Genomic DNA, 17,927 nt, shown 5'->3' on the forward strand with positions numbered 1-17,927 from the left:
TGACCCCTGACTCAGGCAAAGAATAAAAGACAACAGGAGAACAGGTTTTGCTTCCAGCAACGTCATCACACAACGTTGGAAGATTACAGTGCAGTGGTCACAATGAAGTTCACGACAGGATGCTCTCAGCCCAAAGGCGGGACAAACTAAAACCACCGCTGCTCACGAGCCGGGAGCCGCGAGCACGGCTGGGAAGGGACAGGAGGGTAAGGCTCCCCGCAGGCAGGTCTGCTGAGCGCCCTGCTCGCACGGCCCGCGCCCTCACTTTGAGTCCGGGTCTTTCTTTTCATCTAAAAGGGCGGAGCGAATCCCCAGCTTTTTCAGTTCTTCCACCAGGTCCCCGTTCTGGTGCATCTGCAGCAGAATGTCACAGCCTCCCACAAACTCGCCATTGAGGTACACCTGCGGGATGGTGGGCCAGTTGGAGTAGTCTTTGATGCCTGGGGAGGGAACAGTGACACGTCATTCGGTGGTCAGAGCTGAGCCCTCCACAGCAGAGTATGAAGTCCGCCCCCTCCTGGGAGAGAACCCGCGTCCCTCCCTTGCTTCCCCACTCCAGGCAAGTAGGCCAGCGCTTCACTCTTCCCCATGACCGCTAAGACCTCAAAGGTCAGGGACCCGCAACTTGTTTCCACCCTCACTTCCCAAGGTTTTAGTGAGAATTAGGTTAAGTAAGGTTTGAGTAAAACATACACCAACAGTGGATTAATGGCGGAGGGTTGGGTTGGTTAATTTAAGTCACATAAGATACACAAAGCCACAAGCCTGCCAGTCTAGTTTTCGAAACCAGAAGAAATGTCACAAGCTCACTTCCAAATGGACTACTTAACTAGGTCGTGCTAACCAAGCACTCCATCAGGAGACTCCCACCTGTGCACTTTCATGCCTGTCTATGCTGGTGAATGCTGCAGGTCACTTCCGCTCAGGAAACGGAGTTGTTGGTTTTTATCTTTAATAATAACTTTTACCCAGAGAAGAATCCCTGTGCTGTGGTACCAACCACAGCCCCGTCTTCTTCTGCCACAAGGACGAGGTCTCCATGGGCAGGGGATCCAGCTCAGCACAGAACTCAGAGTGACTTATAGGTAAGAAAAGGCCCCAAACCCAACAAGTCCACATCCTGAGGCAGACCCAGGCTCAGGGAGAGTGAGACCCACTGTCTGTGCTCAGGAGCTCACTGCACACAGAGGAGACGGGGCACCTGCTCTGCGACTGTGCAGCCAGGAGAGTATCTGCCTAGTTCTGGGCCACAGGGACGATCACAACAAACTCCTGCCTAGCAGGAAAGAAATGTCCTGGCACAGTGGAGCGTGCCTATAGTCCCAGCTGCCTGGGAGGCTGAGAGAGGAGGATGGCTTCAGCACAGGCATTGGAGGCCAATCTGGGCAGTACAGCAAGACCCTGTCTCCAAAGCAAACAAAACAAAAGCGGATCTTCCTCACAATCCTCCTCACCATCCTACTTAAGTTCATTTTTATGTTGATACAGATGTACTCTCAACATTCAGCCACATTCAGGGTTGATCATGTTAGAAACAAGATGGTCAAATCCAGCAGTGATCATTCACCACCACAGATGACATATGTGATGATTTTTTATTTATATAGATTTTTTAAATAACATAATGAGCATACAAATAAATAAAAGAGAAATAAACAGATTCTTCAAGTAAAACCCACCTCTACGCTTAACCCCCCCCCCAAAAAAAACAGCAACAACAAAAAACAACAACAGTATACAAATTTTTAAAAATAGCTAAGTGGAGATTTTTATGCAAACTAAAAAATACAAAACTTATTCTTGGTACACTATTATTTGTTATCATTTATTTTCCAAATAAAATTACTAATTTGAGCTGGATCATAAATAACTCTCCCAATATATGAAGTATTTTTCTCTTAAAAGTTATTGCTTTCTAAAGAAAAGAAGTGACTGCTCTAAGCCATGCGGCGTGACCAGGGCTGGAGAAAGGCCCCGAGTCACTGGCGGTTTATCTCTCTTCTCCAGGCGTCACACATTAAGGAATGGTCGCAAGCCAGGTGTGGTGCACGCCTGTGATCCCAGCCACTGGGGAAGCTGAGGCAGGAGGATCTGAGTTTAGGACCAGCCTCAGCAACTCACAGCAACTCAGTGAGGCCCTAGGCAACTTGGCCAGACCTTGTCTCAAAATGAAAAGGGCTGGGCGCAGTGGGGGAGCAGGGTGGGGTGGGGGAGTTCAATCCCTGGTACCAAAACAAAAAAAAAAAGGTCAGAAGCGATCGCAATGTCATAGGCCCCTAAAAGCACACTACTTAGCACTCTGGATGTCTGTAAAACCATCGGCTAAAGCCTTGGAGGCTCCCAATAAGATGTGAGTCCCGCCCCGGATGTCTGTACAATACCACTGGTCTAAATGCCAGAAACTTCCTGCCGAGGAACAAGACCGCCACCTAGCCCTGAGCGCCTTCAACACGGAGGAGCCACGAATGTACACGAGTGTATCTGCTTCTTTTCAACGAGGATGCATCGTGCTAATAAGCTTCCCATCACAATAAAAATTTTGCCAATTACTTTGTGAGGGCCTAAAATTTTCTTAAAACACCAAAAATGAAAATAAATGTGCTGCTTGAAAGCTACCCAAAACCACATTTACTCTTAAAAGGTATATAATTTGTTTGGGTAGAATGAGTAAAAGAATGAACTGCTTTTTTTTGTTTGCTTGTTTGTGGTGCTGGGGATCAAACCCAGGGCCTTATGCTTGGAAGGCAGGCACTCTACCGACTAAGCTATCTCCCCAGCCCGAATGAACTGCTTTTTATCAATCATTTTGTAGTGCCCGACTCAAAGCAGTCCACCGGTTTCCTTCATTCAGCTTCATGCTGCTGTCTACAATGAGTCGGAATTTTTGTCACCAAAATGACCAGGACAAGCGGCTGCCAGCCGGGGCTAGACCGCAGAACATCCTGAACCCAACACACAGTCTGAGTCTTTTGGGAGACCACCCCGTCTACAAGCCCTCTGTAAGTCCCCAACTCACACCGAGAACTCAGAGGCCAGACCAAGGTGAATGAAGGCACTTTCCTGGCAGCATCCCAGGCGCTCAGGAGGTAAGACTTACTGCTTCCTTAATGTTTGGACTCACTGGGGCCATGGGCAGCTGATGGCAAGGCAGAGTTCAGCATCCTTCCTAAAAACTGAGCTATTTTTCATTTTTAAGAAATCTGATCGCTAGTTTATTTAAGAAAATATCCAATTGTTCCCTATTGAGGGAAGCTTTAAATAATTAAGGAATGCTGTACATACAAACGAAATTTAAATGAATCCCGTGGACCCAAGTAATTTTTTAAAAAGGGTTTATTTCTCTCATGCTTTAGTTTCAAAAACTGCAACGTTTAATGGTGGTTCTTACAAATACCACTTAAAATAACTCAAATCCAAGGGCAACTCTTGAAAATTAGAAAACCAGATCCAAGAATGGATGTTAATAATGATGTTTCATATATGCTCAACAGTGAGTCCCTGTGGGACAGAAGAAGCGGATTACAAAGTTACGTAACAAAGTAATGGACACCTGGATTGGGCATTGGGAGGCTCTGTTTCTGACAAAAGCTGTCCCACCTGCTCCATCAGGAAGAAGCTGCCGCTCCAACACATCCAGCCAGTGCACCTGGAAACCCTCCAGAACTTTCAAAAGGTACTTTCCTCTGCGTCAGGCATACACCAGCCATCCCAGTGACTTGGGAGGCTGGGGCAGAAGGATCACAAGTTTAAGGCCATCCTAGGCAACTTAGGAAGACACTATGTCAAAATAAAATAAAAAGAGCCGAGTGGAGTTCACAGGTAGAGCCCGTGCCTGGCACACACAAGGCTCTGCACCTGCCCAGCCTGTGTGAGGCCCTGAGTTCAATCCCCAGGACCATTTTTTAAAAAGTACTTCCCAAAATACATCACCTTCCGAACACAGAACGCTTTACTCCTGGCTTGGGCTAAGTTGTTCATGAGCACCATAACTAGCTTGCGGCTTCTGGTAGAATTTCTCTACGTGTGGATTAATTCCAGCTCTCACTTGCTTACCAGGCTCTGTGACCTTGGGCAAGTCACAACCTCCCAGGGTCACATCCTCACTTTCCTAACTTGGAGAATGGCATCAGGACTGCATGAGATGGCCCAAGCATGGAAGCCAGCAGACCCACACTAAAGGAAGGTCAACGCGGAGCCAGCTTGCTGACGTGCAGTGCGCCTCTGAGGAATCTGTCTCTGAGACTCAGCTTCCTCACCTACAAAATGGGAACAACACTATGCCTCACGGATTTATCAGAAAGATTAAATGAGACACAATCCGTGAAATGACCTAAGCTCCAAGCACAGTACAGGGTACAATGTGACATTCTCTCCTTGTCAATGTCCTCTATCCCCACTCTCCACAGAAATGCTTTCCTAAGAAACACATGAAGGCGAGAGAGCGCAGGGAAAGAATGCGGGAGTAACCAGCCAGCGCCATCAGTGACAAGAATAGAATTCACCGAGCGGAGTCACTCAGTTTCATACTCTAAGTAGTTTCCACAAATACTCTCATCTACTCTTTACAAACATCCACAAAGAAGCATGATTTTGCGGATCTACAGATGAAGAAGCCATGGCTCAGAGAGGTTAAGTAATTTACCCAGAGTCACATGTGCACCCAGGCCTCTAGGCATCCAAATGCCAGGCACCTAACCACATGCTGCCTCAGTCCCTCCTGGAGGGACTCCAGTGTGCAGTGCCATCTGTCCTCGTGCCCCTGAACTCCACTTGCGCTGCTGGGGATCTGTAGCACCTAGGACCGTCTGACATCCCATGCGTACCTACACGAGCAGTGCTGTGTTCTAATTACTTTTTGCAGTTTGCTTTTTTGCTAAACACTGTACTTTTGAGATTTAGCATGCTGATCACAACTACTTCTAGTTCACTTTATCCACTCACACCTACAACACAGAATTTACCTACCACACGCACAACCTGTTATCCAACTGCTCCTGTTCTCCAGGTAAGAAGTGCTTTACTACTGCAGCAAACTCCCCAGAAAGGTGCACTGTTTTCAAATGCTAAATAAACATTAAACCATAGGATGTGGGCCTGGGGGCAGGGAGAATGGCTAACAGGTACGGGTGGTAAGCTGGACACTACCTTCTAATACCGCAGCCAGTAGGATAACTGGTGACAACCAGTTCCAGAGAGGAGTCAGAAAATCCCCAGTACAAGGAACCAAGAATCTGAGGTAACTGATCTGCATTCCATGGTGTACATGCAAAGAAATATCACACCTGCCCCACAAATGCATACAATCAGGTGTAAATTAAAACTTTTGTAATTACAAAAAAAGAAAAAAAAAATAAGATAATGGTTATTTATTCAACAAATATTTAAATCTCTATTCTGTCAGACACTATTCCCAATGCAAGGAACACACAGGTTATCTAAAGAAGAAGAAATCCAAAGGTGTTCATTCTGTTTTTAAGAACACAGAATTTACAATATGGTAAGTTAATGAAAGCCTTAACTGATCCATTGAAAGAGTCACTGAAAGCCTGTTTTGCACAAGCAGCAGAGAGTGCCACGGGCAGCTGTAGGACGTGTTCTCTGTCGTGCAGAGGGCAAAATACTACGTCCAGACCAGCAGGATCTGTTCCGAGAGGTCCAGATGTGACCCGAGGACCAAAGGTAACTGGGAGGCAGCAGCGCGTTCCAGCCTCCTCAAGACCCCTGCGTACTCCAGATAAAGAGGAGGGCGAGAAGGCCTCTCTGCATCATGCTTCCGGCCCCCAGGCTTGGGAACCAGAGGGACAGCGTTTTCTTGGACTTGGGCCCTTTGGGAAGCTCAGCCTTTTCTGGCACAAGACAAAAGGAAGAGCCAATTTTGCAGGAGCCCTGCAGCTGTTATCAGAGGCAACCCTGAGCCTGGGAAAGGTAAGCAGACATACCTCGGCTAGAAAAGCAAGCACCAAGCGCCCTTCAGCCTCTCCTGGCAAACTCCAGGTGCAGAGCAGAGGGAAGAGGAGTCTCACGCTGTAAAGTCCTAACCCCTGCCATAGCAGTCCCCACATGGGAACGCCCTCACGTCACCCTGCCCCAGCCTGAACGTTAGCACTTCCACTTTACTTTTCTAAGCAACAGAAGAGGTGTATGTGATGCCCCATATTTATGAAGCACAGTTTTTCTGTTTTTGTGGTACTGGGAATTGAAACCAGAGACTCCTACATGCTAGGCGAGACTCTATCATTGAGCTACATGGCCAGTCCCATTTTTTATTTTTTAAAAAACATGTTTTGAAATTGCCCAGGCAGGTCTGGAACTTAAAATCCTCTTGCCTCAGCCTCCTGAATAGCTGGGATCACAGGCATGTGCCACCATGCCTAGCTATATAATGCATTTATTAACCAAAATAACAATCCAATGAAATTCAAAGGTCAAGAAAAGTGAGGGTTAAATTCCTTTTGCTGTTGTTTGTGCACTTCAAGGACATAGATTAGGCACCAGATGTGAAAGATAGAACAGAGACCCTAATGTCATCAGTAATCATCTGTTCCTACTTTGTTTACTAGTCATATTCCACTATATCTTATCTCCCCTTTCATAAACAGAATGTAAATTTACAAACCAAAGAAGCTCAAACCTTTACACCCTATAAGATACTAATAGTACAACTTTTTGCTAACAGCCATACTGGCAATCTCCAGGGAACCTGTGGTAAGGTCCCACTTGAAAGACTGCAGAGTGGTTACTCTTATCATTCAAGCCAAGAAGCTGGCTTTAAATGAAGGCCACTGGTCCCCCTGTGCATGATAAAACCTGGCGCTGCGAAACTGGCCAAGTTCTAGCTCATCAGGCTCAGGAGTGCAACGCACGGTAATGTCACGTCAACCTAGTAATAACTTGCCCTTCACCCTCCACTTAACACACCTCTTAGGTTTCACCCAACAAAACTACTGCCAGTAGCAAATGTAGGATTGTCCAACACCAAGAGTTTTGTGAGGATGAAACAATGTAGGGGGAAAACTACTTAGAAAAGCATAAAGTACTAATAATAAGATGGCTACCATTTACTGGGTGCATTCTGTGCCAGATGAAATGATATGCACTTTCTGTCATTTTTACTTTCTTTGCCAAGTTGAGTGTCATCATCTTCAATTTACTGAAAAGGAAAATGCAGTTAGGTGTGACTTGTGTAAGGCTGTATGGCTGACTGGCCACAGAAGACAGTTCTAACCCAAATGTGCTTTCCACAGCACTAGCCTGTCCCATCAACCGAAGGAATGACCATGGATGGTAACTTCAAATGTCCATCCTAACACAGAAACTGGACTCCTTTCAGCACAATGTGACCATACAGAAGTACCCAGTCAGGGAGGTGCAGAGAATCAGTCCCTCGAAGTTGTTAAAGACAGTGCCCCTAGTCTCCTCCCCAGGAAGAACAAGTATAGCTTGCCGATTTCTCCACCTACACCAACCAATCCTTCCTTGCCAAGGAGCAGGACACAGTGGCACATGCCTATAATCCCAGTGACTCAGGAAGCTGAGGCAGGAGTATTGAAACTTTGAGGTCAGCCTCAGCAACTTAGTATGACCCTCAGCAACTTGGCAAGACCCTGTCTCAAAGTAAAATAGGACTGGAGATGGAGCTCAGTGATAAACCACCAAGATTTCAACCTTAACATTACCCCCACCCTCTCCCCCCCACACACAAAAGGAGCAGGTCCCTACTCTGGTCTCTTCCTCCCCCACACCAGAGAATGCTGGTAAAGCACTTGCATCAGAGATGCTAATTAGCTGTCCCAGCCCTCTGCCTTCCCCTAAGAAAACAAAAAGTCACAGGCCCTGATGCTTCTGGTCCCTGTCCCTTTGGACTCCAAGTTGAGGCAACGCGTTAGCTTGTGTGCAGAAGTCCAGGCTGTAGTGCCAGCCCTCTCCTTGTAGCAACGACAGGGGATGGTGGCTGACACACTGAGCTTGAACCATGAAAGCCAGCCTCTGACCTCACTCGCCTCAGACAAGGGCAATGTGGCCCTCCTCCCCCATCAACAGCACCAGTCCCTATCCACAAGGCAGGCCAAAGGCTCCCAAGCCCCTCAAGGTGTTCCGTAAAGCGCCTGCCTCCCAGTAGGTACTGGAATGAGTTCCCTCCTTGTCCCACGTTCCCAGGTCTAAGGGGAGTCCTGGTGCTGGCCACCCTTCTCGGAGCCTGCCAAAGACAGCTCGCCCGCAAATGCCTATTCCCCTCAAAGTGAGGATGGGTTCCTAGGGCTTACCCCACAGCCCAAGTTGGCAACAGTACCAGATCCCCAGACCCTCAAGATCTGCGCGAGTCAATTACACCCTCACCCAGGACAGTACTCCGCGCCCTAACGCCGCTGGAACCGGTAGAGACCCCTGCCCACCGGCTGCGCGATGCTCGAGACCCCGGCAGCACCTCGCCCCACCGCCCTCCGGCTCCCGGGCGCCGAGGCCCCAGGCCGCGACCCCCTGACGAGCGCGCACAGAGGCCTCCGCGGGTCACCCCACCCCGCGGCCGCGGGCCTGACCTTGTCGGAGCTCGGGGTCGTCCAGCACGTTGTAGGCCGCGTAGTCACGGACGCCGTGCAGCCGCAGGATCTGCACCACGGCGTTGCTGAAGCCGCACTGGGGCTGCTCCGGCGTCCCCTTGAGGAAGACCACCACCTTGTCCTTCTTCACCAGCGTGTCCAGCTGCTCCGCCCGGCCGCCGCCGCCCGAGCCCGCCGCTCGCACGCCGGCACCCCGGAGGCCGCCGCCGCCCGCGCCGCGCCCCCAGCGGAGCAGAGCCGCCGCCGCCCGGCCCAGGGACCCACTCATCCCCTTCCGCCCTCGGGAGCCCTCTACGGCCCCGAACCTCCGCGGCCGCCGAGTCTGCCCCCGGCCGCGGCGGCCGGCCCGCCCCCCGGAGGCCCTCATTGGGCGGGCTCAGAACTGCTCTCCGCGATTGGACGACGCCGGCCCGCGCAGGTGGGAGGAGGGCCTTACGTCGGCACCCCACCGCCTTCCCATTGGCTGTCGGCAACCGCTTTGCCTGTTGAGTGGACAGAGTGGATGTCCATCGGAGTCACGCTGAGGGACACTAAGAGGCAAAACTGGGGAACGCGACTTTCTTCCGGAGAGTCGCCGGGGCCCCGTGGGATGCGCAGGGATGGCGGGGAAAGGTGCTGGGCGGGGTTTCGTCGCTTCCGCGGAACGCCGGGAAGGGGTCACTTCTAGACCGAGGTTCCGGTTCCGAAGTCGGCGGCAGTGGGTTTCCATGGCGACGCGGAGGGCAGTGGGACGAGGGCGGAATCCCGAGAGGCGGAGGCACTGCGGCTGGCGGGCGCCTCACTCTCCAGCCCCAGTGAGCGTCGCGGGTGCCCCAGGAAGGCCGCGGCCGGTGCTGCGGGACGCGACAGGGAGCTGGGCGGGGCTCGGGCCTCAGGCCTGCCCGGGTTCCCGCGGCGGAGCCGGGTGTGCGGGACTTTCCCTCGCCCCGCCGCGCACGTGGGCTGCGGCCCGGGCCTCGCGGGCCCGGGCGCGCGCTGATTGCGCTGGAACAACTTTTGCTTGTAAAATGTGTCCAGTGCTTTCACCTGCGTGGCCCCTGCAGTTGGGCCTCTCCGGTCTTCCCGCCCACCTGAGCAGGCGCTCCTGCCTGGGCTCGGACGGCTTGTTGAACCGAGAACTCACAAATGAATGAGTTGCCCCGCGCGGTGGTGGCGCGCTCCGGCGGTCTCCGCGCGCGGGAGGCTTAGGAGGGGATCGGGTGAACCCGCGAGTTCAAGACCCGGCTGCGCAGCATTGCAAGACCCCGACCAGAAAAGGAAAAGTAAGTAATAAATGAATGGTTTCTTTCCACAACCATCTCCCCAGCAGCATCGGGGGCTCGACTCGGTGCCAGCACAGATTACCCTACGACACCCGGTGCCCAAAGCTTGCAGTGGCGTGAGAAATGAGAAGCGGAAACAAGGCCGTGTGGGTTATCCAGGACCGAAAAGGCTTTCTTAGGCCCTTTGCTTGCTCCGCCTCACTGTACATACATAGCATCGCTGGACCTGTTTTTACTACCTAGAAAACGGCTGGGACGTGGAAGGTGCTCTTACTGGTAGAAGCATGAATCCGGATGAGCAGGACTCAGTGGAATGCTGTAAGCTCTGCAGTCTTGGAACCGCGCTAGGTTGGTGGTACCTAGAGCCCACCAGACTTGCAGAAAAAGCATACTCCGGAGGAAGCTGAGGCATGCCTGCTCCAGAGCCAGCGGTTCCATGTGCAATTTTCCTCTGATAGTTCCTGAATACTGTTGCCACGGTGATAGTGACTGGCCATGTCATTATCTATCCACCAACAGTAAGAGAAGCTTTGCAGTCGAGATATTGTTTGGCAGACAGAGTGGTTTCTGTTGGACACTAAGTACTGCTACAAATCACTTTTTAACCTTTGGGTTATTTTTTAAATATTGCTGGAGGTGGTTGTTTATTTTTTGCGAGTGCTCAAATTTAAAATCAGCACCTGTCAGCTAATGAATCTTCCAAATAATCATTCAGCATGAAACTTGAGCTTCATAAACTATGAAAATAAACTTAGGCACTTGCCCGGAAGTGCTCTTCATTGGCATCTTATGGCCCCAACACTGTTATTGATGCTTGCTGATTTTCTAATGTGAGACCCAAAATTAGGATCTGTGTTTTGGGCAGTAGTAGAGCACTTGTCTAGCATGCATGAGACCCTAGGTTCAATCCCCAGCACTGCAAAAAAAAAAAAAAAGAAAAATAAATTTCTTTGTTTTACAGATCCATTGACTCCAGAGAAATCAGAGAAACAAGCATCATGAGAAGAAATATATAGAAAATGCTGTTACGTTGGGGTGACTGTTGTTTCAGAAGTTAGAACGTGTCCTTAACAATAGAGAATGTCTTAATTTCCTTCCAGAATCACCTTTTATTCATGCTTATATTGGAGTAAGTTTTTTACTTAATAAAAAGAAACGATAATTTGTTTCCGAAAACCTACACTGTTTATTGTTTAAACTGTCTTAATTCTGCTTTTGTGTTGACTAAGAAAGGGAGAAGAACTTGCAAAATGTGTTCTGAGGATCTGAGACAGAGTAGTAATAGGGAATAGACACACTCTATGTTTACATATATTTAAATATTTTTATATATAAACATTATCCTATCCCTAATCTAGTGTGTCTACTGTTGACTTCTGAAGAACATTTGTCCTTTTTAGTTGTCAGATGTTTTTCTAAATTGAGAATGCAGCTGTCTTTAAAAACTAAAAGTAATCCTTGAGCAGGACGAGTACAAAGCCTATGTTTTTCAAAATTATAGTGAGCTGCAGTGTTGGGTAAATAGGATAAGACACGTGACCTGCTGAGTATCTGTGGGTGTTCTTTCAAGGAGCTGGGAGGGATGGCTTTGATAAAGTGACCAAGAGAAAGATAAAGTGACCAAGAGAAAGAAAGCAATTTAAGTCTCTAAAAAAAAATTGAAACAGTATATCTAAATGGAAGTCCTTAAGGGCTTGGGGATATGGCTCCATGGTAGGACACCTGCCTAGCATGTACAAGTTTTGATCCCAACACCACAAAAGACAATAAAGATACATTTAAACTTTTAGTAAAACACAGCTTAAAATACAATGAAATGTGGCATCTGTTGAGCAGGTTTTTTGTTTTTAATATTTTTTTAGATGTTGACAGACCTTTATTTTATTTATTTTTTTATATGTGGTGCTGAGAATTGAACCCAGTGCCTCATACATGCTAGGCAAGCACTCTACCACTGAGCCACAACCCCAGCCCCACAAGGTTCAATTTTTGACTTAATGCCCTTGGAGTATTCGCACCAGACACCAAAAAAAACAACATTCAAACTTTTATATGTGATTTGCTATTGTGATTTTTGAGATTTCTCTTAAGAAATTTTATAACAAAAACATGACAAAGCACACTTCTTAAATGATTGTTAGAGATTTGCAGTTGTACTGAGTGCTTTGAACGGGTAAGTCGTTGGTGTATGCCAGTTTGTGCTCTCTGCCTGTGGGTTTTGTTTTGCGGTTCTGTAGATGGAACCCAGTGCCTCATACATGCTAGGTAAGCTCTCACCCAAATCCTAAGATTCTCACAATCTTCCGAATAATCCCACCTCCCAGGGGCATTAACGGGCAGTGGGAGGATCCTAGGATTAAACCACAAGCTGCCTTGTAAACATGCTGAGTGGCACCCTGAAAATGTTTCCCCATGCTTCTAAACAGATACAGCTGCACTCTATGTGGTAAATATCCTCTTTTGCATTTGCATTTCCAAAAGCAGATTCACCACTGAAGCCATAGTGGAAACCTTTACAAATTTGAGAAGCCCTAGAGTTGATTGCTGAGCCTGGAAGGTGATGTGGGTGACAGGTGACATGTCAGAACACTTAGCAGGTGGCTGTTTCCTTTCCCTTGCTCTCACAGCCAGTGCTGGGTTCTTGATTCCTCAACAATGACCAGCTTTTAGGGGAGGAGAGGGTGTGTTTTATAAGACAGTGGGACACAGAAGTACCTGTCCTGGCTGACCAGAGCTTTCTGCAAGTGTTGTAAGAGAAAAATGACTGCTTGGGTTACACGGGGGTGGAGCCACCACACATTCCTGAGCTAAAATAGCATTTGGGACCCAGAGTTCCATGGTCCTGAGCTGGAACCTGAAACCTCTTCTGTGGAGCTATTATCCAGTAATTTTAGAACATCACACACTGCAACCCTGGAATTAACTTGATTCCCAGAACCAAACATATATAATATGTGAGAGGTGAATGCAAAGCCCAGCCCTCCCAGAGAATTTTTCTAATCCCCACTGCAGAGTTAGAAGTGCCTTTTGGTTTTGCTTACCTCTATCTGACAACGTAGCAGGGTTCATAAATACCTCTGTGCCGTGGGAATGGACTCATATTTACTAATCCCTGTTGCCACACTGTGGGGACCCAGCCTGGAGCCAGGAAGGCAGGCCTCATTAGGGCCTTCTTCCACTGTGGCTCACAGATCTTACCCCCCTCTTCTGCCCTCTAAGGAGAGAGATGTAGTAGATGGATTTAGGTCTGTCCAGAATAGGGCAGAAGAGATAGGGGTGCATCTAGGAAAATGAATGCCATAATAAGTCATGGTTCTGTCCTGGGTTCTAATCCAGAACATTAAAAACTCAGAAGTTTCGATTGTCCTTGAATTTTTCCACACGTCCCATTTTCTCCTTCCTGGATTTTTGAAAAAATATACTTGTGATATCTGTTAAAAATTATGCATACTTCAAGATTTCTTTTTATAAAGGCAGTAGAGTTTTAAGGAATCTACCTAAATGCTTCCCACAACATGATATTATCTGTGTATATATTGTAATATTTATTTTTCAAACAGTTTTTGTGTACACTAATCCATTTGAACTTTACATCAAACCTAGGATAATGGTTCTTAGACATTTTGGTCTCTGAATTCTGTTCTCTTTTTACTACTGAAGTATAACATCTGGTTGATAGACTATACCATTGTGTTTTCCTATGCATTTTGTTTTCACATGCAATCTCCCCACACTGTACTATAGATTAAACTCAGTCCTGCTGAGCTACATCCTCGGGACTTTTTATTTTGAGATGGGTCTTGCCAAGTTACTGAGGCAGACCTTGAACTTGCTATCCCCCTGCCTCAGCCTCCCAGGTAGCTGTGATTCCAGATGTGCGCCAGCAACCCAGCTGCATGCAATTTTTCTTTTTGTGCTGAATCAGCATCACCAGAAAGTCCTACAGAAGATTGACTGTGTGATCTCTGTCGCTCTGCATGAATACTGGATGTAGAGGTGACTTTTGTGCTTTGTAAAATTACAGTGGTGATCATTTCCATGCAGTGAATAAAGCTAAACCATAGTTTTCCACCTCTGAATGTGGTGTCCCCTTTTCTCCCTGAGGACTGAGCTCCTTGCCCTTGCCCTTTACCATCACACATCCGTTGGTCATTGTTCTATTGAGAACCTTGTTTTATTCCGAGGAAAAGAGTGCAAATCAGACTTTCTGTAAGGTTGTATTAAAACTTAAACGGGAAGCATAAAACTTGTTAGGCCTTTTAATTAAATGTGATGAAAGAATTGTTAAGAATTGTTGGCTTTTCCTCGCTGCCTGTGGAATGAGCAGTGCTAAAGTTTTGCATTCTGTGCTTCTTTCTTTCCCCTCTCTCTTTTACAGCAAATAGTTTCTGTAACTCAAATTATTATACTCCAAAGACTTGTGACAAGGTGCCTAGACCACAGTAAGAGAAGCCGGAGTTGGCACTGTGTGCGGCGTGCTGGGAAGTGGATCCCTCAGCAGAGCCCTCCTGTCCTCCATAAGCACTGAGCCTGCGGCCCCAGGAGTGCCCATGAAGCTTGTTTTCTTCTGAACGATCATTTCAGTGTGTTGCCAAGGTCATGAACACTGTTCATAATGAGTCGGAATTTTACTTTGTACTTCTACCTATGAGCCTGAATAACTCTTGTGACTTCTCTTGGCAATCCTACGTATGTTGCACGTTTCCTAGGCCTCTGTAAAATTAAATCTTGCATTAAATCTTGTACTGTGATAATCTGTGGTGCCAGTCTTCTTCAACAATTCATACCCCGTTTTTGGAGGTAACGGGGTGGAATCTAGGAGCACTCTACCACAGAACTCCATCACCAGTCCTTTTTCTTATGTGGAGGCAGGGTCTCACTAAGTTGGACAAGCTGGGCTCCAAGCTGGCTTCTTGTGACTCGGCCTCCTGAGTAGCTGGGATTACAGGTGTGCGCCACCACACCCAGCAAATTTTATATTTTTTAAAAGTGATATATCAGATTTTAGAGAGCCAGAACTTGAAGAGTTTTAATTAAAGACCATTATAAACCAATTACATTCTATTTTTAAAAGTGGGAAAAGAGAGTTTTCTTTGCATAGGCCTCACATGCCAAATGGCAGCCAAGATAATTTTGCATTAAAAGCCGTGAGCAGAAGGTGCCCTGTTGGCAGGCCCCTCAGACGGCTGTGGATCGGCATCTATGTTGCAGCTTTATAGGTGCAGCTCTGAGTGTGTGCCTCGCCCTGCTGTGTTGTCCCCGTTAATTCATTTCTACATAGCATGCAACTACAGCCCTGTGATGAGTCACGTGAAGTCTGGGGACAGGGCAATAATATCCTCTCACTTGATGGAGTTTTTGCTTGTGTTAAAAATGACCCATGTCATCTTCTAAAGTCATTGTGTTTTTGAAGAAACTTGTATTTTATAATGAGTCTCTGCTTTCCCCTGCAAGGCAGGTAGGGGGCACTAGTCTATCATCCATAGGAAGCAGGAGCAGCCACGCGCCACTAAGGGTTGTCCCTGTCCTTACATACAAGTTGGAATTCACCCATTTGCTGTTCCTAGGAAGAGTCACTCTCACCCCAGAACTAGATAACTTGCTTAGTGTCTAATACTGTACCTATAGCATATTAGAAGCAGAAGGATTCAAAGACTACAGGCCAACCGGAGATGTAAAAAAAAAAAAAAAAATCAAACATTGTAGAACTTTTAAAAGCAGCATTCTGGAGCTGGGGTTCGCTCAGTGATACAGCACTTGCCTAGCTAGCATGGGTGAGGCCCTGGGTTTGACCCCCAGTACTGAGAAAAAAAAAAGCAAACAATAGAAGCAGCATTCTATGTAAAAAGGGTCGAACAGTCTTCACGTCACTGTTCCTTTTGCATTAGAGCCCTGTGTACTTCCAAGTTCACTTAGAAAAGGAAATTACGTTCCACATGTTCTGGAGAAGAGGCCCAGGAAATGTGCAACATACGTAGGATCGACAAGAGAAGTCACACACGTGAGCTGGGTGGGCTGGCACACATCTGTCTGGGTTCAATCCCCAGTACCAAAAAAACCTATCAATTAGGTGGTGAGGGACTGAGGATACTGGCAGGAAGCTGGGCTTTTCTAAGGATGGACCAACTGTCTGGGTTGATGAGAACTCGGCTCACATTGGGCCTGGGGAAGATGGTATCCGTAAAGCTGCTCTGTGAGTGTTGTACCGTCCACTCCAGGAAGCACAAGACACTCGAAAGAATCTGAGCACTTCACTTGGCCTATGGTTTGGCCCTATGTCACTGCCATCAGGTACCAAAATTCCTTAAGGGAATGCATATATCATAATGTCCTGTATTGTGCCCCACCCCTACTGGACTGTCCACCCGTAGACTTGCAGAATTAGTTCTTGTAAGCCGTGTCTCACCACTCCCTGGCACTCAGTGCACCCTCAATACACAACTCCTGAGTAAAGAGCATGGACAAGGGCAGCAACACAGGACAGTCTCAGCAAGTCCCGAGTTGTGTGAAACTCACATCTTTGGGGGATATATTCCAAGATCCTCAGCTGCTGGAAACCACAGATAGTACTGAATCCTACATGTGCTATTTTTTCCTACATATACAGACCTATGATAGAGGTTAATTTGTAAATTAGGCATAATAAGAGATTAACAAAAATAATAATGAAATAGAACAATTATAATAATATACTGTAATAAAAGTTACGTGAATGCAGTCTCTCAAAATATCTTAGTATAATTTTACCTTTTCATTTAAAGGTAGCCCTTCTCTTTAATATATCTGAATTGCCAGAACCACTACTCTTGTGCTTTGGAGCCATTATGAAGTCAGATAAGGGTGAATTGAACAGAAGCATTGCAGTGCCACAGCAGAAGCTCTGATAACTGAGAAGGCTATAAAGTGACTAATGGACAGGTAGCATATACAGCATGGATACACCCGATAAAGGACGATTCACTTTCCAGGCAGGTCAGAGACTGGCATAAGCTATCACACTGCTAAGATTGGAGTTCAATTTAAAATTTATGAATTTATTTTTGGAAATTTCCATGTAATAGTTTTGGTTGGCTGCAGGTGACTGAAATTACGGAAAACAAAAAATTTTCATCTAGTGTGTTGACCACAGATGCCATAGGTTGAGAAGAAAGTCATGGGTTAGTGGCTCAGTAATAGAGCATATACTTAGCACCTGCAAGGTCCTGGGTTCAATCCCCTGCACCAAAAAAAAAACAGAAGTTCCACAAGTGCTACCCTGCTAGGCAGAGTAGAGTGGAGTGAGCAAAGTCCAAAGTCCCGAGGACCTCGCAGACTTGTGATGGGTGAAGATGCAAGAACATCACAAGGGAATGGAGAGGAGGTGCGGGGGACAGGCCTCCGGATAAGCCAGTCAGCACCCAGGAGCTGGACAAAGCTCAGGAGAGTGGGTGACTGAATCTTGAAAGAGGGTAGAAGGCTTCCCTATAGGGGGAAGAGTATTCCAGGAAGAGGAAGCAACCGGGGCAGAGAGGCAGGGGCCGCCGAGTGCTCCAGGGGACACTGAGTTGTTCCTTTAGAAAGGCAGAGGTGAGGGCTGGGGTTGTAGCTCAGTGGTAGAACACTAGCCTCGAATGTGTGAGGAGCTGGGTTCGATTCTCAGCACCGCATATGAATAAATAAATAAAACAAAAATCCATTGACAACTAAAAAAAATGTCAAAAAAAAAAAAAAGAAAAGAAAGGTGAATTCAGACGATGAGGCCTCAGGATCTCCTCTTTGGGGTGAGAGAAGCCCCAGAAGGCCTGTGGGCTGCAGAGTTGGGAGACCACCTGGCAGGAATGTTAAGGGTGGACTGCAGGCAGCTGAACCCACAGAGGAAGGCAGCTGGCAGACTTTGTAAGACTGAACCCCCCGGGGCCTCGGGGGTACAGAAGGTGCCAGTGCAAACAGAGCTGACCTCTGAAGGGAAGGTTGACCGCGTTTGGTGACTGGCTGATTGTGGCGAGGGGCAAAGGTGTCTGCTTAGTCCCTGGTGACTCTCCTTGTGGAGGAGGGAAGACTGAGCAAGGTGAAAGTGAGACCACAGATTCCTTCCGGACACTGACTCAAGGTACCTGAGGGACATCTC

The 17,927-nt window shown here is 47.5% G+C and overlaps 1 protein-coding gene and 2 long non-coding RNA genes across 3 annotated transcripts; 1 reads left to right on the top strand and 2 right to left on the bottom strand.

Moving 5' to 3' along the window:
- Window positions 1-230: 230 nt before the first annotated feature.
- GLRX5 (glutaredoxin 5) lies at window positions 231-8,907 on the bottom strand. The gene is made up of 2 exons (XM_079126265.1): window positions 8,538-8,907; window positions 231-440 (listed from the first exon to the last, which is right to left on the bottom strand). Exons 1-2 carry the CDS (start codon window positions 8,824-8,826, stop codon window positions 262-264), a joined length of 468 nt encoding a protein of 155 aa, XP_078982391.1. The 5' UTR covers window positions 8,827-8,907; the 3' UTR covers window positions 231-261.
- Window positions 8,908-8,992: 85 nt separating this feature from the next.
- Window positions 8,993-14,574, top strand: LOC306653307. Its single transcript, XR_013761698.1, has 3 exons — window positions 8,993-9,820; window positions 10,782-10,949; window positions 14,199-14,574. It is a non-coding gene; the product is annotated as an uncharacterized lncRNA (long non-coding RNA).
- LOC306653308 lies at window positions 10,143-10,772 on the bottom strand. Its single transcript, XR_013761699.1, has 2 exons — window positions 10,623-10,772; window positions 10,143-10,592 (listed from the first exon to the last, which is right to left on the bottom strand). It is a non-coding gene; the product is annotated as an uncharacterized lncRNA (long non-coding RNA).
- Window positions 14,575-17,927: the final 3,353 nt, after the last annotated feature.

This window comes from Sciurus vulgaris (genome assembly GCF_902686455.1).
Source record: "Sciurus vulgaris genome assembly, chromosome: 2".
NCBI lineage: Eukaryota > Metazoa > Chordata > Mammalia > Rodentia > Sciuridae > Sciurus > Sciurus vulgaris.